Source organism: Brachionichthys hirsutus, chromosome 5 (genome assembly GCF_040956055.1).
Source record: "Brachionichthys hirsutus isolate HB-005 chromosome 5, CSIRO-AGI_Bhir_v1, whole genome shotgun sequence".
Classification (NCBI taxonomy): Eukaryota; Metazoa; Chordata; class Actinopteri; order Lophiiformes; family Brachionichthyidae; genus Brachionichthys; species Brachionichthys hirsutus.
Window position 1 is genome coordinate 14,851,658 of NC_090901.1, and position 21,753 is coordinate 14,873,410.

Consider the following 21,753-nt stretch of genomic DNA (forward strand, 5'->3'; position numbering starts at 1 on the left):
AAGCTTGTGGAAAGTGCTGCCAATGAGGGGATGGTTATGCTGGAGAACAGCAGCACAACATGCTAATTCAATTTGGCATTAAACAGGAAATGAACATGTTTTTTTTTTTTAGAAAACAAATACATGTATTCGTATATTAGATGCAGTATAACACTTCTTTGTTCCGAACAGAACTGCATGATTTGAGAGGCAGGTAAAGGAAGCAACATGGAAAAGGTGACGCTAACTTGAGTTCTGTACGATGACAGGTTCTGTGTTACGACTACGATAATGATGGCGGCCACGACTTCATAGGAGAGTTTCAAACCGCTGTTACCAAGATGAGTGAAGCCCAGAACTCAGTGGAGGTAAAACGCATTTGATGTTTCTGTAATCACGAGTTTTTATTTCCACACAGTTCCATATTCCTTCGGTATGGGGATTGATCATGTAAATAAAATATAAATGGTGTTGAAAAAGAGAAAGATATCAGCAATCGACCAACACGATCGATTGATATATCCATTATTATGTGCAGATCGGTTCTAGCATCTCGCTTCCTTCAAGGTTTTCATCTTTTTTCTGGGTGTTTATGGGATCTCAGCAACAGCGAAAGTTTAAGTGGGGCATCGGCTGCATTGGGGGCAATTTGTTGTTTTAAATACCCCTCATGGAGCCATGCTCTAGACTTCTCCTTCTCCTCTAACTCACCTCCTACCTGTGGAGCGTAAGAACTTCTCCTTCTCCTCTAACTCACCTCCTACCTGTGGAGAGTAAGAACTTCTCCTTCTCCTCTAACTCACCTCCTACCTGTGGAGAGTAAGAACTTCTCCTTCTCCTCTCACTCACCTCCTACCTGTGGAGCGTAAGAACTTCTCCTTCTCCTCTAACTCACCTCCTACCTGCGGAGCGTAAGAACTTCTCCTTCTCCTCTAACTCACCTCCTACCTGTGGAGCGTAAGAACTTCTCCTTCTCCTCTAACTCAATCTCCATCTTCAAACTCATCAGTCTATCAGACACTCGATTCTCCTCTAGAACACTCTGCACCAACTCTTCCTCCACGATAACCGTCCTCCATTCCTCTTTCTGTCCCTCCTCTCAGTCCTCACCTCTTCCATTCCCTCTTCTCTCATCTCTCGCTGTCCATGCACCCGTTTTCCTCCTTGTCAGATTATGTCGGGCTGAAAATATAACTTTGAGGCAGAGAGAGCTGGTAAATAGCTGCAGTGTAGATCATCATTTGGATTTACATCTTCCAGTTACATATTGAGCAGATGTTAAAACACTGTTCTACTTTATTTTAAAATCACAACAGTCCTCTAAACTCGTGCAGAATAAGTGAGACGCTTCTCCATCAGCCAGTGGATAACAGCTTTGAGCTCAACTGAATTCTCTGCAGCTCTGCCCCATACTGGCTAATTTGCAGTTTAAATGCATTTAGTTTCATGCATCAACAGAGGAGACTGAAAAATCATGCACAGATTAGCATTGCTGGATTTTTCCACACATTATTGCTTCTGAAAACGGATCGGGACCGACAAAAAATGTTCTCCTGCAATACAGCTGAAATGTATTCTTTTCACTTTTGCATTTCTTGATGCCGCAATCAGAACAATGTTCATTCATTAGCAGCTCTGAGTCCCTTGATGTGTGGTAGCATGTGTGTGTTTGTGAGTGTGGCGGGGTCTGGGGGGGGGTTGCTGCTCACACATTCAAAAAATAACAAGTGAAAAAAGACAGAGATGGAGAGATGGGCGATAGAGAGAGAGAAAAGCATGATGAGAAAATGAGAGGTTCTTTTGAGATGTAAAACAGTCTTGCTGAGCCTCAGAGTCATTCAGAGGTAACGCTATGAGTCACCAGGCAACTAAAGATGTGTGAGTATCTGTTCACTAGTTAGCGGATTATCTTAGTTCTAACCCGTCTGGGAGCCGATCTGTGGAACAGGCAGGAGGGGATTACGTTTTCTTAATGAGTAATGTGTATATTTACTTTGGGTCCTGCACTGTCTCTTCTCCTGTTTTAGTTTCCTCGAGAATAAAGTCGGGTATATAAGCAGTTAAGAGTTAAGAGTTATCCAAGTGCCTCCTAGCATCTTGTGTGAGGAACATTTCCAAGTCCCCCAGCTCACAGCTACTCATTGTGTTTAAGCCATATCTAAATGACCCCCCCCCCCTTGTTTTTCTAGTTGCTGATCGTTCTCATCTTGTTTTTTTTGGGGGGGGGGGGGCTCTTGTCTTTCTGCTCCTCAGGTGGAGTTTGACTGCATCAATCCCAAGAAACAGAAGAAGAAGAAGAATTATAAAAACTCTGGGGTTATCATTGTCAAATTATGCAAGGTAAGGATGGATCGGTGAATGAGGGGAAAAGATCAAAATACAATAGTGCGAGTACGCATTCTGAAACATCCCAAAAGTGGAGTGGAGAGCAAAATACACTTCTAAAACTCATCATGGTAACGGAAGGGGAGGGGCTTGTTATCGGTCCCATATTATGCCCTGCATTAAACACAAGTTAACGCAGTTCTCAAGCACTGAAATATCTGTGACAGTCTTTGGTCAAAATAGCAAAGATGCTGCAGGACAGCGTCCCTCATTTCTGTCTCAAACAGATGCTGCAGGACAGCATCCCTCATTTCTGTCTCACACAGATGCTGCAGGACAGCGTCCCTCATTTCTGTCTCAAACAGATGCTGCAGGACAGCGTCCCTCAGTTCTGTCTCACATAGATGCTGCAGGACAGCGTCCCTCATTTCTGTCTCACACAGATGCTGCAGGACAGCGTCCCTCATTTCTGTCTCAAACAGATGCTGCAGGACAGCGTCCCTCATTTCTGTCTCAAGCAGATGCTGCAGGACAGCGTCCCTCATTTCTGTCTCAAACAGATGCTGCAGGACAGCGTCCCTCATTTCTGTCTCAAACAGATGCTGCAGGACAGCGTCCCTCATTTCTGTCTCAAGCAGATGCTGCAGGACAGCGTCCCTCATTTCTGTCTCAAACAGATGCTGCAGGACAGCGTCCCTCATTTCTGTCTCAAACAGATGCTGCAGGACAGCGTCCCTCATTTCTGTCTCACACAGATGCTGCAGGACAGCGTCCCTCATTTCTGTCTCAAACAGATGCTGCAGGACAGCGTCCCTCATTTCTGTCTCAAACAGATGCTGCAGGACAGCGTCCCTCTTTTCTGTCTCAAACAGATGCTGCAGGACAGCGTCCCTCATTTCTGTCTCAAACAGATGCTGCAGGACAGCGTCCCTCATTTCTGTCTCAAGCAGATGCTGCAGGACAGCGTCCCTCTTTTCTGTCTCAAACAGATGCTGCAGGACAGCGTCCCTCATGTCTGTCTCAAACAGATGCTGCAGGACAGCGTCCCTCATTTCTGTCTCAAACAGATGCTGCAGGACAGCGTCCCTCATTTCTGTTTCACACAGATGCTGCAGGACAGCGTCCCTCATGTCTGTCTCAAACAGATGCTGCAGGACAGCGTCCCTCATTTCTGTTTCACACAGATGCTGCAGGACAGCGTCCCTCTTTTCTGTCTCAAACAGATGCTGCAGGACAGCGTCCCTCATGTCTGTCTCAAACAGATCCTGCAGGACAGCGTCCCTCATTTCTGTCTCACACAGATGCTGCAGGACAGCGTCCCTCATTTCTGTCTCAAACAGATCCTGCAGGACAGCGTCCCTCATTTCTGTCTCACACAGATGCTGCAGGACAGCGTCCCTCATTTCTGTCTCAAGCAGATGCTGCAGGACAGCGTCCCTCATTTCTGTCTCACACAGATGCTGCAGGACAGCGTCCCTCATTTCTGTCTCAAACAGATGCTGCAGGACAGCGTCCCTCATTTCTGGCCGCTCTCTCATCTCCTCATTATGAAGCGTTTTATTAAACCAATGAGTATTTGATCAGCTGATGTCTAACTGGGCTCATTATTGACCCTGAATAACTAATTAGCGCAGCAGTTTCAGCCCCAGGAGAACCGAGCCTGTCGACGCCTATCGGAATGACACTGAAGCGGTGAGCATTGATGACAAGCTTTCATAATTGATTCTTTTCCTCCTTCTTCTTCACAGTGCAGACGTGCACGCGCACACAAATCCATCCAGCACATGCACAGAACTTCTAGTGCAGTAATTATATTTGTTGGCTGCCCGCAGGGATTAGACTAATGACAGTAAAATCCGTGCTAAATGTTCATTGTAATTGGACTGGAAATCGTGTTCAAACATAATAATGATTGGTTCTCCATCGGTGGTGCTTTGAAACAGAAGACACAAATGCTTTTATTGTGGAATTTTAAGGTCCTTATGAAAACAGGTATTCATTAATAGTTTTCACAATGTGCTTGTTTAGTTGAGATATGTTCAATGACTGTGGGGAAACGCATTTAAAGGACAGGCTCAGACACCGCTCTGTTTCATTCATTCATTTTAATCACAATGTTTTTTTTATGCTGCTTTCTTTATGGGTGAATGCTCGTATCTTTTTAGCGAGCTGTATTTATTCAGACGAGCTGTTTTCTGTCTTTGTGTCGCCAGATTACGAGAGACTACACTTTTCTGGATTACATCCTGGGAGGATGCCAGCTCATGTTTACAGTGAGTCGGACGTTTCTACACCTCTGCCTCTGAAATGGTGTGATGAGGAGACGCATTAACACATGAAGGTTTTCTATCGTCGCCTCCTGGGGTTACAGTTGGATCACAATCATTTACAGACAGAACAAAAACGCAGGAGGGATGGAGGGAATTCAGCATTCAGTGAAGCAGTGAAATGTGTCAAGAAAAAATGTGATGCGATGAAAATGGAAAGTAAGCCTGAGATTAAGAAAGTAAAACAAATGGAAAAGAAAGAAAGAGACTCAAATTATTCTGTGTGTCTCTTTTAGGAGAAACTTTTGTCTCCGTTGATGTTTCACTTTTGTGTGTAACTGAGCTCGGTTATACACACAAACACACAAACACACTAATGAAACGTGTGACACGCTGGCTGTTATTTATTGTTTGTTTGTCTCATGTTGAGTAAGGTGTGTGAGATCCACGAGATCGCTGCCTCTGTGTGGAAACGAAACGGTTTAGAGTTTACCATCCAATGCTGTGTGCTGAAAAGTAGAGACACAACTGTGGATCATTCTTTATTGATGAATCAGTTTTCGTTTTTTTAATATAGCAATATTTTTACCATTATATATTCATTAAGTAGATAGTGTTAATTATGATTTACTTTAATAGCTCGTGTGAGTTTTAATTGTAGTATAATACTTCTAATAAATCCAGACCTTTAATTTCCCAATTTGGTAATTCATCTCTCTCTCTCTCTCTCTCTCTCTCTCTCTCATCTGTGACTCGTTACCCGCTTCTCCTCCACCTTACCTTTTCTATTTTTGAGCTTTTGAGAATTTCAATTTGATGTGTGACGTTATGTGGATTGGATGAACAAGTTTGTTCCTGTTTTCCCGTGAATCAGCTGCTCCATGGCCGCCGGCCGCTGGGCCACGTGGGAGTGATCTGTCAGTTGATGTCTGGAGAAGAATGTCATAAAACAATCAATTCAGCAGTCAACTCGCTAACAAGTAGTTACCCCGAAGTCATCTGACAGCCTCTGCAGTGAGGACAAGATCATTCACCCACCGATTGTTCAGGAGGAACGTAAACAGCACAGAGACTTTCCAATGTGCTGCTTGCTCTTGCTGAAGCATAATTCAGGCTAGCACACACACACACACACACCTACACACACACACACACACATACACACCTACACACACACACACACACACACACCTACACACACACACCTACACACACACACACACACACACACACACACACACACACACACACACCTACACACACACACGCACACACACACACTCACACCTACACACACACACACACACACACACACTCACACCTACACACACACACACACACACACACATACACACCTACACACACACACACACACCCACACACACACACCTACACACACACACACACACACACACACCCACACCCACCCACACACACACACACACTCACACCTACACACACGCACACACACACACACACACACACACCTACACGCACACACACTCACACCTACACACACACACACACACACACACCTACACACACACACACACACACACACTCACACACACACACACACACACACACCTACACACACACACACACACACACGCACCCACACACACACACACACACACACACACACGCACACACACACACACACGCACACACACACCTACACACACACACACATACACACACCTACACACACACACACACACACACACACACACACGCACACACACACACACACGCACACACACACCTACACACACACACACATACACACACCTACACACACACACACACACACTCAAAATGACAAGCTTCACCGTCAGCCTGTTATTTTCAACTAATCTTGTTGGAAATAGTGCTTAGTGGTGTTGCCATAGTGATGCTTTGTGCTGTTGATGACAGTGTGATGAATAAGTGAACATGTTTGCCTCTATGGAACTGGAGATAACATGAGAATATAAGGTATTAAAAAGCTATATATTGTATATTATAATCTCTTACGAGGTATTGCATCATGTCCACATGCGTTATATTGTGTTGGTCTAACTTTTGTTGAGTGAAGTGAGTGAAAAAAATGTTTAATGGCTAATTTTCCTCGAGGCCGAGACCGATCTGGAGAACCCTGGAACCCTCTTACTTCGAGGCAGCAGTGCTACCCGCTGCGCCGGCGTGCTGCCTGCTTCAACACGATGTATTCTAGATTTTTAAGTGTACTTTAGCAAGATACCGGATCCCAATCCAGTATCTTTTGAGTGAACAATCAGGCGGGACAGGTTTCACTCTGTTTCCTCTTTCCATTCGTTGCTTGTTTACTTAGAGCAGAACAACATAAGGTTCTGTATTCTAGAGATGAAAGCAAATTTAATGCAGAATCAGAACTCTTAAATCCTCACTGCTCTCTCCTAATCTTTCGCCTTTTGTCACACACACACACACACACACCCATGCACGCACACACACACGTACCGTAGACTGTCTTAACAAAGATAATTCCTCTCTCCACCTTAAAAACTAATTTGCATACATACATTGCATACACACACATATATCATCGTCTCACACACCTCTGCAGTTTGAGAAACATTTATACATTATGGTAGGTTTTCAGACACACACACACACACACACACACAATCCCTTAAACACCTTCACTGCTTGTGCACTTGGTTTTAGACGGACAAACACACATAATCTCAAATAGAAACTACCCAATACCCATGGCATCTTCTTCTCATGTTCACACTGCACTTATGTGCACAGATTTTGCATGTACACACACACACCCTGAGAAGCTGTCATGTACAAAAACACACCCGCATAATGACACGCATGCATGCAGAGAGAGCGTTTCTCCGGTGTTCAATCAGACTTAGTATGGCTCTAATCCTAATCTCCAGGAAGGGAAAGTCTCTCCTGGAGGCTGGAGAAGCTGGAGGCGGGAGCAGTGCTTCTGTGCGACACACTCCAACACCAAGAGACAGCCGTCTGCTGCTGGGCTGTTCGTGAGAGAGGTGTTCCACGACCATTCAGATCCTGTGCTTGATATCATACAGAGCAAGGTCCAACATCTGGATTCATGGAGAAAAGACTAGTCAGCACCGCTCAAGATGTTGCTACAGATCAGTGAGGACTCAAATGTGTCTGTCCAGGTTCATACTTCCTCCGTAGCGTCTACATCTACGGTGCTGTTTAGTTATTATCATTCCCACACCCGATCAGAATCCCTCAACCACACCGAGACACTCTCTTCACCTCATCCATAGCCCTCACCTACCTCTTATCCTACACAACCCCCAGATACATTTGTCCACAGGGTCTATTTGGGAATGGAACCCCCGGTGTTTATCTTGCACTCTCTCGACCACCGCGGCTCCTCACAGACTCCCCAAAGAGGCAGACCTAGTTGGCGTTCCAGCAATTTATCTGGACCTCAGAGAAGAATTTAGTAAAGCCAGGGCCACCTCCTTTCCCCCCTACAGGCCTCATAGACCTACTACCGGCCAGCTCTCCTCCGAGGGGGAGACCGAACTCCTTGTCATGGTGTAGCCTGCTGTGTGGGTCCCATCTGGACAGGTGGGCCCCCCCCTGGAGCCCCATGCTTGGGTGAAAAAATGTCATCAATTGCACTGAGAGAGACCAGTTAATCAATTCCATGATTTAGTAGACCAGAGCTCAGCACGCAGCGGGTCCTGGAAAGCAGACAGACGAGACGAGACAAAGAATGCAAGCAGGAACGAGTGGAGCACAGAGAGGAAAAACGTCTGCTCTCGTCGAAGACCGGAAGAAGATGTCTTCCATCTCCATGGTTTCCTTGTCGACGTGGTATCAGACCGGGGACCCCGTTTGCTTCTCGTTTCTGGTCTGAGTTCTGCAGCCTTCTGGGAGCCAAAGTCAGGCTATCGTCCAGGTTCCACCCTCACACTACCGACGAGGCGGGGAGGATGAACAAGGAGCTGGAGACTACGCTGCTCTGCCTCACCTCCCACAGGAATGTACCCCTTCAAATGCTCCCTGGGGTACCAACCACCATTATTTCTGGGACAGGAGGAGGAAGACAGCGTCCCCTATGGCCAGGCCTTCATCCGCCAATGTCGTCAAACCTGGAAGCGAGCCCGATCCAACCTCATATGTTCCACAACGACAGACAACCGTTCAAGCACACACTCAAACACTACGAGCAATGTTTTTGGAGGTGGGAGGAAACCTGAGAACCTGGAGAAAGCCCACGTGGACACAGGGAGAACATACTACAGACAGATGGGATTCAAACCCGGGGCCTTCTTGCTGTGAGACGACAGCGCTAACCACTCTGTCAACGTGCCGCCTACCGATCGATGCATGTTTAATAAAATTCCAAGTTCATGTCTTTTAATCCTGCCGAAGCAGTTTTGAAGGCTTCATTGCCTTGTTAACGCAACGCCCGTGTTTTAAGTATGACTGTTTAAATAATCTTTATTTTCTTGGAGGTCATTGGCTCCTCTTCTTGCTCCTCAGTCAGCCTTTTCCCCTTACTAAATACGTTTGTTTTTTTAACTCATTTTTTAGTTTACAGCTGTATTTGTTTTAGTAACTTATCACGTGGCCAAGAAGATTCACAAGCGATTGTTAAGTTGGAGAAAATCCGGTATGCTTTTCAAAATAAAACCCCCCTAAGACTCTTATAAACAATACAATAGAAATTCTAGAAATTATTAATTCTTTCTGTGCGGCCCGGTAACAGATGTCTCACGGACTGGTACCGGTTGTAAGACGCACAGGTCTTAACTCGGATAGTACCTGTAAAATGAGGCATGCACAGGTGTGATGATTGTACACTAACTATTGTGACTCTGTGTCTCCACACCCTGAAGGAAGCCATACAGTCACATGCGCTGGTGTTTTAAATGACTCCAGCCCATTGAATAAAAGGCTTTTAACGTGTCACGCTACCTTCATTGACTGGACCTGGACTTTGTTTGCTGTGTTTAGGTCCCTTCTCTTTTGTTGTTAGTTCCCTTCCCTGAGGACTGGTGGTTTGATGGACCCCAGTGCCGCTCCAGTCTAATCTTGCTTTTACATGCGCAAATAATGTGATGTAGGGGGAGACTTGTGTTTTTGGTTATGTTTTTGATATAAGCACTACAGGTAATGTTTTTATATGTTTTTTTAAAATCAGTGCGTTTTTATCTATTGAGAATATTTTTCCATTCTTCCAGATCTGCATCCGTTTCTAGATATAACATAATATACCTTTCACAGATACACAAAAACCCAGCAGAATGTGACTCAGCTCTACAGAGTAATTTTGTACTTCAACTGACCATTGAAATGAAAAAAGTACTTTGAAGGCATTTTGAAGCAGAAGCTTCACTCTTCCCGCAGCGTGGCCAAACAACAACGACCAGAGATGCGTAATGTGTTGTCGCCGTCAAACACGGTTCCACAGAGACACATCTCTTGCTTTTGTATGCATGCAGAAATCCGTTGAAAGGATTTTGAATCCCCCGTGTCTATAGCTGCTCACCTCGGAGGGAGACAGAGAGGATGTTCACTGTCATCCATCATACCTCCACTCCATTCATCTCTCTGGCTGTTGAAAGGCAAACGAGTGTGACGGATCCTGGCCTAAGAATTGGCTGATATTCAACAAGGCACAGCTGAGAAAACATGTCAGGTGCAGTATGGCAGTAATTTAATAATAATGTGGCAGGATTGGTATTTGTTTCATTTATTGCAGCCACAGATGTGTTTTGCTCTGGTATATTGAGTAATGAGATCCTGCTCTGTGACCCCACATTCATTTAAAACTGTGTATGTGTCATGTTGTGTTTAGTTTACCCGTGTGTTAGCAATTAGCTAATAGCTTGCAGAAAATGAAGGCGAATGGTGTCATCGAAGCACAGTGAGGACACTGGTAGTTTTAGTCCTGATAGTTTTGCAGATGGTTTAATTCCATTGACTTGACAGACAGGAAATCCATATATTCAGGCTCATAGCAAGACAAAAGCGAACTGATGCCAAAGCTACATCAATTATAGCGTACATTATGCAATCAAGCACCAACCTTGGATTTGTGTTGTTTGAAGTGAGAGTATTCTCTCTAATTGAAGTACAGAGAGAAGATCTTCTTATAATTTCTGAGGTAAGGGAGAAAAAAAAAAAAATTAGTACATTTACTGCAGATTATGACTTATAAAAGGAAAACGCTTTAACATTTCGCATTAAAAATTCCAAATTGTCTTTCTTAAAAAATAACTAAAATGATTGCTATTGCTTGAGATAATTTAATGATCACATTTTGATCAGCTATTTGAATGTTTGATTCCTTCTCGCAGCTCTTTGCTGCTGTTGCTATATGGGTCTTTTTTCACACATTTTGGTTCAGGATAAAACACACATGCTCACACAGACACAAAATAGACCATAACACCCTAATTCTGTCACGCTGCATCTCCGAGTCCGTCACTCCGCTCCATCCTCTCCCCCCTCCCAACCTCTTTTTGCTCAGTTTGCTCTGTTGCACCCACAGATCAACCATCTTTCCTCCTCTCGGTTTCTCTTTGCCGACTGTGTTTTGAACCTGAACATTGTTGTTATATCACGGCGCAGACAGAAAAAGGAGGAGATGGTTTTGGCTGTCTTTAAGATGATAGGTAGGAGGCAGAGTTTCTGGGTTGCGTATTCGTCTGCACACAAACCTCTATCCATCGCCTGAGGAACAGCTTGTCAACCTTAATCTCATACGATGTTAGGCTGTGCTTCTCTGTGTTTGTATTATTGTACTATGAGTAAATGTGTTGAAAGCATCTTTGTGTTTAGATATTTTTTATCATTCTGAGGTCATATGTGTTTTCAGAATCAGAATACTTTAATAATCCTATAGGGAAATTATATAATACTTCCAGATTGGATTATTATAATTTCAGCACCATTTTTGTATTTTGGACTCAGCAGCACCACAGTACTGTTTATTGGTAATCTTAACCCTGTATTTATGAGATTGAAGAAAAGCAAATTAATTGCTCAATTGATGGCCATGAGCTCTGATAAATAAATACAGTATATGTCAGAAATGACATTAAAGATGATAGAGGGGATCTTCAACACAAATGAATAAACAAGATCTAGAAGATGAGAGCCCAGTGGTCCCTTTTAAATAAATAAATTGTTCTAAACAATTTGCATTTATCCCAAATGAAAAAAGTTAATAATGTTAAAGAAAATCAATAAAATTCATCCAGATCTGAAAAAGTTGGGTTTTCCTGCTACAAGGCAAACCCTCCCACCAAATGTAGGCATTAAACAAAATGTTTAAATTAATTCCTGACTCCACCCCTTTTTCTAAAGTCACTACAGATTAAAGGCCTTTTTGCTACTTGTCCAAACTTTCCATTAAATTTCAAGAAAATGTAGTATTTGTTGTGTAAAACCTGATGGGTTTTATTTAAAGTGATTTTACACGATCCAGATTAAAATGGATGGAAGAGGGTTGAAAAAATAATATATATATATATTGTTACAGAAAAAATAGAAAGTGAAATGCAGTATTAAAAATTGAGACCATTCACAACCTTCCACATGCAACAAATGTTTTTACATGACAAATAAATTCTGTTCTGTACATTAGATTTTGCCAATCACATAACTTTCTTATAATAAGGCTAATAATAAACATGATTTGCTGTAACCTTTGACAGATAGAAAGATTTTATGCTGAGTTCACTGAAGAAAGGACTGAATTTGGGCAAAAATGTCAAACCAGTGCAGTTTGTGTTAAAACAGGACGATTAATCATTTATGCATCTTCAATTTACGAACATGGAAATTAAGAGTTTCATTTATTTAATTTCATATTATTCCGATTACTGTACATTTATTAGGAAGACAACCCGGCCCTTGGTGGCTCCAGGTGAGGATGACATGCACTGCCTGTATTCACCTGCCCTCCCACTATTCTAGATGATTCTGCTTCAGTGTAGGACACGGTTTGCCACTCTTAACTTTAGCTTGTAAAATGTTTCTCCACAGGTTGGTATAGACTTCACAGCATCTAACGGGAACCCTCGAGAGCCGTCCTCCCTCCATTACATTAACCCACTGGGCAGCAACGAGTATCTGGCTGCCATATTAGCTGTGGGACAAATCATACAGGACTATGATACGTGAGTTCCTACGCAGCTTTCGTGGTTGTTTCAGTGTTCAGTTGTCAAATTTCGTAATGTCACTTTGGAATATTAAGAATTGACTGTATGTTGATTGTGTCGTGTTTGTTTTTGTATGTTTACATTATCTGATAGCTTGCGATAGACCAGAGATCACATGATCAATATTGGTATTTAAGTCTTTCTACAAACCCTGAAGTGACAGTGAATGAATAATTCAGCACTAGGACAGAAGGTTAACAGCAATAAGGAGATGATTTCCCTTCCAGCATCTCCATATGAGTCTCTGTGGGCCTTGCAGAAACTATTAAGCTACAAATAATATCTAATATTCAACTTAATCCCATAGTCAACCCAAGAACCACTCAACAGAACTTTTAAAGGAGGCGCCATGTCTGCTTCCAAGATGGCGCCTCCTACGGTCGCCCTGGTGCTCTTGTGCGCTCTGTTTTGTTTGTTTTTGCACGCTAGCTGTGTGTCCGCGTACTCTTACACCCGTGAAGAGCTAATGAACTTCAGGTCAACCAAACCTTTTACCAGTTTTTTTTAGTTTCTGCTGCAGAATTAGTCAATTTTTTGGTCAAAAGAGTGAAACACCGGAGAGGAGGTGAACGTTCTCGTACGCCTTCGCAGGCCAGATCTCGCACACCCTTACCTGGAATATTTCTCTCGAATGTTAACAAAGGCTGGTGCACCGACTTGACCGTCATCGCTCAACATGGTTCTCCTGCTCTGGAATACTTCTTCATAAACTGTAAGCCATTCTACTTCCTGCGTGAGTTTGCTTCATTCATCCTGGCAGCTGTTTACATTCCGCCGGCCGCCGATGTGCACGAGGCTCAACGTGCCCGACCCATTCTGCAGGTGGATCAATGACTTCCTGACGGACCGGAGGCAGCATGTGCGGCTGGGGTCTACGGTCTCGGACACTCTGACAATCAGCACCGGATCCCCCCAGGGCTGTGTACTTTCCCCCCGGCTCTTCTCACTGTACACCAACTGCTGCACCTCCAGCCATCAGGCCGTTAAAGTCATTAAGTTTGCGGACGACACCACCCTCATCGGGCTCATCTCGGACGGTGATGAGTCTGCCTATAGGAGGGAGGTGGGTCGGCTGGTAACCTGGTGTAGCAGCAACAACCTGGAGCTGAACAGCCAGAAAACAGTGGAGATGGTCGTGGACTTGAGGAAAGTAACAGCCCCACCGTCCCCCCTCGCCCTCACAGACTCCCCTACCCCCATCTCCATCGTGGACTCTTTCTGCTTCCTGGGCACCACCATCACCCGGGACCTCAAGTGGGAGCCGACCATCAGCTCCCTCATCAAGAAGGCTCAGCAGAGGATGTACTTCCTGCGGCAGCTGAGGAAACTCAAGCTGCCGACCCAGATGTTGGTGCAGTTCTACACCTCCATCGTGGAGTCCATCCTCACCTCCTCCATCACCGTGTGGTATGCTGGCGCCACCACCAGGGACAGACACAGACTGCGGCGCATTGTACGTGCTGCGGAGAAGGTGATCGGCTGCAAGCTGCCATCCCTCCAGGACCTGTATGTCTCCAGGACTCGGAGGCGTGCAGGTCGGATCACAGCCGACCCTTCTCACCCTGGACACGGACTCTTTGTTGAATGTTGACGCAATAAAAGGTTTAAATTAACTAATATTCCAATCTGTTGTCATGGTTTCCTCTTCAGCCACAAAATGTTTCCTGCTCTGGGATTTGGCGCACAACTCCCACCAGACTGGAAGGTGTGTACTTGTCTCAGACACAAATATCTGCACGAGGAGAAGGCAAATTCAAACACACCACACACACACACACACACACGGATAAATCTGTAAGCATTGACATGCATATTCACATGATGACACAACTGTCAACCCGTCTGTGTTGCCATGGCACTGAGCTGATGAAAAGCACAAAGGAGAGAGTGAGCAGAGGGTGGGAGGGAGAAAGTGTCAGAGAAATGGACTGTAAAAATATTTTACAGTGTACTGAAAGGTAGATGTCAAGTGCCTCCTCTGACCGTCTTGTTTCCTCAGGTGTCACATGAATTCGCCATCAACTTCAACCCCACCAACCCCTTCTGTTCAGGTAAGTTACTGCAGCATGTGGAGACGCCGTCCACGCCCCTTCGTAAGTCGTCACGCATTGCTGCAACCCAACTTGACTTGAGTGGCGTCTGCTGAGGGCACCGAGGGCACGGCTGTGAGATCACGAATGGCGTCATGCAGCACATTGTGTCGCCTGGTAGGGGCAGGAGGTTACGCTGAAGAGGATTCTGCTACAGGATTCACATTCTGTGCGCCTCCTTTAAAGCAGCGGCTCCCAACCTTTCTCCTGCCACGGACCGGTTTCATGCCGGGCAATTTTTTCACGGACCAGGGGGTAATTAAATAACAAAAGAGGAATATAATCTTACCAATAAACTTTATATTATGCACTTGCAATAACTATTAAACAGGTATTACACCAATATCTACTCACCATAAATGATGGTCTCAATAATTGCTTCTGTCCTTCATGTTCACGTTTTTTTGTTTCATAATTTCCACATTCTTGTCTTTTAATCCAGATTCTTGGTCTCTGTGCGCCGAAGCCGTTTTGACCCCTTCATTGCTCGTTAATGAAGCTAATCAGCTGTTGATAAACCGTGTTTTAAGTCCGACTCTTTTCTTGGAGGTCGTCGCCTCCTCTCCTTCCTCCTCAGTTGGACTTTCCCTCTTAGCAAAGGAGCTCTCCAGAGACGTTTGTTTTTTAATTTAATTTTTGCAGGTTCACGTCTGTTTTTAGTAACGTATCACGTAAAGCATGAAAATTCACAGGCGAATGTTACGTTGGCGAAAATCCGGTCGTTTTTCAAAATAAAACACCTTTTAGACACTAATAATCGATACAACGGAAATTGTATAAATGAGTTATTCTTTCTGTGCGGCCCGGTAACAAAGCCTCACGGACCGGTATCTGGTCTTCAGCCTGCAGTGTGTGTGAGCTCGGACTGAGACACACCTTTGGCTGTCTGGACGCTCGACTCACATGAACCGGCCTGGTGATTCATCTTCACCGACTGTAATTATTGGCAGACGTTCAGTCGAGGCCTGTGGCTTTAAAGAACAGCTGAATTCAAGAAGACACTTCATGTTGCGTTCGCTATGTCCAAGATGTATTTGTTCTGGCATGTATTACTGTGACGTCAGGTGAACTGTAAAGCAGCGTGATGCATTTTCCTGTGTTCCTGCTGTGTTTTGACTGCTTCTTTTTCACGTGTCATGTTTCTTTCCTGTCTTTGCCTCCCTGAATGTTTCCACCTGTGTCTCAAGCCGTGCTTCCGTTTCGTGGTACTGGCTCTGTTCAGCTCTGCTCAGCTTTGGTACTTCTCTGGAGGTTGAACAGCAACACCTCAGCGTAGCTCGTTGTCATAGCGACACTATGCAAAAACTGTTCCAACTTCAGCTTCAAATGAATCTTGTCACCGGGTGCCAAAGGCAGAAACCTCAGGTGGTACTGAATGCAACACCAAACAAGGAGGGTGGAGTCGAAACAATTTGAGCCAGTCAGTACCTTGTCATGGAAATAGAGTTTCATTGTCTCACTGTGTGCGTCTGTCCCTCGTTGGTTTGTCTTTGTTTCCTCTGCTGGAGCTCCTGCATTAATCCTCACTTGATCTATCCATTTGGTGATCCCAGTATTTCCCTGCAAGCTTTTTCCAAGTCTGATTCTTCTGATTTGTGTTTGCATGTCTTACTTTTTTTATTTTTCCTTCAACTGAACTCTCTGCCTCTGGTCGTTTTCTCTATTAATCTAAAATATGTTAGCATGAGCTTCTGGCCCTCAGGTTTATAATTCTCATTTGAGTTTGGAGATATAAATGCATAAATACTGTTTTTGTTTGTCAAACATTGTTTTGTCCTCTGTCTCTTCCTGTGGAGGTGTGGAGGGCATTGCCCAGGCCTACTCCGCCTGTCTCCCTCACATTCGTTTCTACGGCCCAACAAACTTTGCACCCATCATAAGCCACGTGGCACGTGTTGCTGCCCAGGCGCATCAGCAAGAGAAAGCAGCGGTAGGTGACGACTTACCTCTTTATCATTTTCTCGCTTAAATTATTCCTTCGCATAATCTAGAAGATGAAGACACGATTGAAGAAGTCCTGACCTGCCAATAGCGATTTTTTTAATTAACTGACAGCAACAAATATTTCAATGTTCCAATCTGATTTTACTGAAAACAACAGCTTACCCTGCAGACATGTTCTGAGCATCTCACCAAAATAAAGTGCACAGCAGTATTGTGCTTTCACAAATAAGGCTTGAGGTCGTTAATAAAATAACTTTATTATTATATTATATTATTGAATATTTACTTGAAGGCGAACTTCAGCGCTGGAGAGCGCCATATGTATCCGGCTACATATGGCGCTCAGGATCAGCACTGGACAGCTCCATAGGTAGTCGGCTGTATATGGAGCTGTCCAGTGCTGATCCTGAAGGCGAACTTCAGCACTGGACAGCTCCATAGGTACATATAAAACCAATTTTATCCACCGATCCTATTTACCTCCGCAAAGGTCTTAAAGTCAGCCGCTTCTCCTTCTGCTCTGCCATTAAATCACTGCCAGGCCCGCCTACTTGCCCGAGCCTATGGCTCCGCCTCCTGCTGCAATGAAAGTGCCTGTTTATCTTGGCTGGACATGTAGATGAGAAAAGATGTTGCCTGTCTGGTTAAAAAGCAGAAATGACCTGTGTCGTGTTAATTCTTGTTACTACCCATTGATTTATTAAAATGTTAAACATTCTGAACTATTTGTTGTAGAATGTTTGACTTTTAGCAGATTTTGTCCCGTTAGGTGCTGCAAGTTATTTTACATTTAAATCGTCACAAAGCCGCTGCATTTGGGCGTTTTGTCTTTTTGCACTACAAGAAAGAAAAGCTAAAACTCAGGACACCTTGTTGGTGGTTTAGGTTGTTTTGTTAGTTTATCCTGTAGATCAGGGGTGTCAAACTCATTTTCTCCAAGGGCCACATTAGGATTATGTTTGCCCTCCAAAGGCCAAATGTAAACCGTAACACAGTAAAAAATGAATGTAACTACTCCTTAACATGCTATTAAATAACTATGTATTTTTATTTAACTCTTTAGCCGCCACAGTAATTACAATAAAATATTCAGTTTTGACTTAAAAGATTGGAACTTAAAAGCCATACTGTAAATGAGAAAAATCATAAGTATGAACCAAAGTTTGTGATGGGAATAAATTAACACATCTAATAATGTGGAAAAGTTCCATTCAAATGCAATCATCACGCAGAAACAAAGATAATCGATACAAAATCAAAGCAAAACCAAAAAGCCACCACCCTGTCTTGTCATGGACATGCGCAAACCAAAAAAACCAACCGAAGTGGGAAAGATAAAGAACATTCCCAGAGTCAAAGAAAGAAAAGACGTCACTTTCAGGATCAGCACTGGACAGCTTCATATATTGCCTGCTACATATGGAGCTGTCCAGTGCTGAGGTTTGCCTTCAGGATCAGCACTGGACAGCTCCATAGGTAGTCGGCTACATAACTTAAGTAGTGAACTGATCAAACATGTCATGTAAACCCTGCACAGACAGACTGCCTCACCAGGACGCAGACCGACTGCCATTCTGTCCTTCATACGAAAAGATCAGACAGCAAAGTGTAAGTCGCCCCCATTTCTTCTGACAGCCTCTAAAGCGTGCGCTAGCTGGGTATCGTTACGCTCCCACGGAGCTTTTTGTCCTTAATTGCACCCTGTCACCCTGTGGAGAACAAATACACATCGTCTGTTGTTACAGACTGTTGGTTAGTTGTTCTTTAGTACAAGTTCAAACGGCAGCAGAATGGCGTTAGACACTGGGTAGTGGTGTGGGTGTGTTGGGTCAGTGGGTCAGTAGGTTGTCGGGTCCTGGATTATGAGCCACCTGGATCGGCCTACAATCAATCCTGGAACACGGAACAGTTTCCTTTTCCATCCACGGTTCCAGCCTGGGCCCCCACGCTGGAAACATTCCGCCTTTGTGTAGCGCTTACAGACTGTCGTGAACTCTGCCAGCCGTTTTCAGCTCAGCTGTATGCTGAGTGCCCCAGTTTTCGCTCATTTTGCCCCATTTTTCTAGCCCCACAGATTATTTTGTACTGTGGCTATGCAAATGCCGAAACTACCAAATGAAAGATGAACAGAAAGTGTGTTCCTACCATTTTTCATTCTGGAGTCATCAGCCATTGAAGAGAGGCATAATTCAATTTCAGGGTTGGCAGTGAATGTTTGGTTTTAGATAGACGTCAATGGCATTGAAAGAGTTAAATGTGTTAGCGAACTGTTGTGTGTTTTCTACGTACATTGTGTTTCTCTCATGGAGTGTTCAGGTCTGCTCTGTCACATGACTAGAACCCAACTAGCTGTAATGCTGCTTCATCTCCAGCCATGTCTTTCTCACCTTCTTCATTGATCTCCTGTCAGCATCGTTCTCCTATCTGCTCCTCTGCTTCCACAGCACAGTTTCCCATTAGTGGCGGTACAAGCCGATGGTAACTGATGTTCTGTTCTATCCTGATATATATATATATATATATAGAGATAGATAGATAGATAGATAGATAGATAGATAGATAGGTAGGTAGGTAGGTAGGTAGATAGGTAGGTAGGTAGGTAGGTAGGTAAATAGATAGATAGGTAGGTAGGTAGATAGATAGATAGATAGATAGATAGATAGATAGATAGGTAGGTAGGTAGGTAGGTAGGTAGGTAGGTAGGTAGATAGATAGATAGATAGATAGATAGATAGATAGATAGGTAGCACAGTTTCCCATTAGTGGCGGTACAAGCTGATGGTAACTGATGTTCTGTTCTATCCTGATATATATATATATATATATAGAGATAGGTAGGTAGGTAGGTAGATAGATAGATAGATAGATAGATAGATAGATAGATAGGTAGGTAGGTAGGTAGGTAGGTAGGTAGGTAGGTAGGAAGGTAGGTAGGTAGGTAGGTAGGTAGGTAGGTAGGTAGGTAGGTAGGTAGGTAGGTAGGTAGGTAGGTAGGTCGGTCGGTCGGTCGGTCGGTCGGTCGGTCGGTCGGTCGGTCGGTCGGTCGGTCGGTCGGTCGGTCGGTCGGTCGGTCGGTCGGTCGGTCGGTCGGTCGGTCGGTCGGTCGGTCGGTCGGTCGGTCGGTCGGTCGGTCGGTCGGTCGGTCGGTAGGTAGGTAGGTAGGTAGGTAGATAGATAGATAGATAGATAGATAGATAGATAGGTAGGTAGGTAGGTAGGTAGGTAGGTAGATTCTCTCCCCCTTGAGAAGGATCCAGCTGTGGCATCACATGAAGCGCTGATGCATTCTCCTGATGTCTGTCTGTCCGTCCCTTCCCTCCTCGTCTCTGCAGCAGTACTTCACGCTCCTCATTATAACAGACGGCGTCATCAGCGACATGGATGAGACGCGCCATGCCATCGTCCAGGCGTCGAAGCTGCCCATGTCCATCATCATCATCGGTGTCGGCAACGCAGACTTTGCGGCCATGGAGTTTTTAGATGGCGACGCCAGCGTTCTGAGGTCCAACACGGGGGAGGAGGCTGTTCGGGACATTGTGCAGTTCGTCCCTTTCAGGGATTTCCGTAATGTGAGTATTGATCCCAGTTTCAAAGACGTATACGCTCACGTTTCATCTGAAGGGCTGTGGATTAGAACGTCGTAACCGTGACAACAGAAGGAGCTTCTCCTTTTCTAGTTATTGTGAGTGTTTGCTCCGTTCTGTCACTTTAAGATGTCGCAGCATGTGCCCCCTTCCTGCTACGTGTTGTGGCTTGAAAGCTACGACTAAGCATGGGCGTGGCTCGATCGAACCTGGATCGCCATGGCTGGGCATCTTCAACAAACAACCCCATCATTCCTTGCTGTTCCAGACGTTGTAAATCAGGGGTCCCCAAACTACGGCCCACCTCCACATTTGGCCCGGCCCCCTGAACAATACCAGAGACCAATACCAGGGGGGGGGGGTCAATAATGGTATGGGGTGCATTTAAGAGGGTCATTAATTCAATCTTTTATTTCCTATAAATAATATTGATAGTGGAGAATATATTAATATTCTGAAGAAAAGCATTCTTGAGGGCGGCTCGGTGGCGCAGTGGTAAGCACTGTTGCCTCACAGCAAGATGGTTGTGGGTTCGTCCCCGGCTTGTGGCCATTCTGTGAGGAGTTTGCATGTTCTCCCCGTGTCTGCGTGGGTTCTCTCCGGGTTCTCCGGCTTCCTCCCACCTCCAAAGACATGCGGCCTAGGCTGATTGGTGGCACTAAATTGTCCGTAGGTGTGAGTGTGAGTGTGTGTGTGGCTGGTTGTCTGTCTCTGTGTTGCCCTGCGATGAACTGGCGGCTTGTCCAGGGTGTCCCCTGCCTCTCGCCCGTTGACTGCTGGGATTGGCTCCAGCTTGGCCCGTGACCCGATAGCGGAATAAGCGGTTAGAAAATGAAAAACAAAAGCATTCTTCCTTTCGTTTGGGACAATTTTAATGATGATCACGTACGACCAGAAAGTTAATGTTCCATGGACTTTGTTTCTGTGATGAACCCGGAAAGGGTTATTTGGTTATTATTTATTTTATTAATAGTGTTATTATTTATATTATTAATAGTGTTATTATTTATTTTATTAATAGTGTTATTATTTATATTATTAATAGTGTTATTATTTATTTTATTAATAGTGTTATTATTTATTATATTAATAGTGTTATTATTTATTTTATTATTATTATTTATTTCCTGACTTTCCTGACTTTCCTGAGGGTTATTTGTTGGCTGTCTGGAAAGCAATAAATGTTTAGGCCCCCACTGTTCCTGTACAAACTGACCCCGGCCCCCAATCAGAGAAGGGAAGGGTTATGTGGCCCTCACAGGAAAAGGTTTGGGGACCCCTGCTGTAAATAGTCACTTCCAGCTTCACACCAGTGAGTTCTGCTGCTAAAGGTCCTGCGTCCTGCGTCCACACCTCGGTGTTGGTG

The 21,753-nt window shown here is 44.5% G+C and overlaps 1 protein-coding gene across 1 annotated transcript in view; it reads left to right on the forward strand.

Annotated features, from left to right (window-relative positions):
* cpne2 (copine II) overlaps positions 1 to 21,753 on the forward strand; it is a 36,342-nt gene that overhangs the window by 12,906 nt on the left and 1,683 nt on the right. Inside the window, exons 7-14 of the mRNA XM_068739681.1 lie at positions 249 to 347; positions 2,233 to 2,319; positions 4,518 to 4,577; positions 12,594 to 12,727; positions 14,420 to 14,474; positions 14,769 to 14,820; positions 16,656 to 16,789; positions 20,136 to 20,372. Coding sequence (XP_068595782.1) covers positions 249 to 347; positions 2,233 to 2,319; positions 4,518 to 4,577; positions 12,594 to 12,727; positions 14,420 to 14,474; positions 14,769 to 14,820; positions 16,656 to 16,789; positions 20,136 to 20,372 — 858 coding nt within the window. The remainder of the gene's footprint in view (positions 1 to 248; positions 348 to 2,232; positions 2,320 to 4,517; positions 4,578 to 12,593; positions 12,728 to 14,419; positions 14,475 to 14,768; positions 14,821 to 16,655; positions 16,790 to 20,135; positions 20,373 to 21,753) is intronic.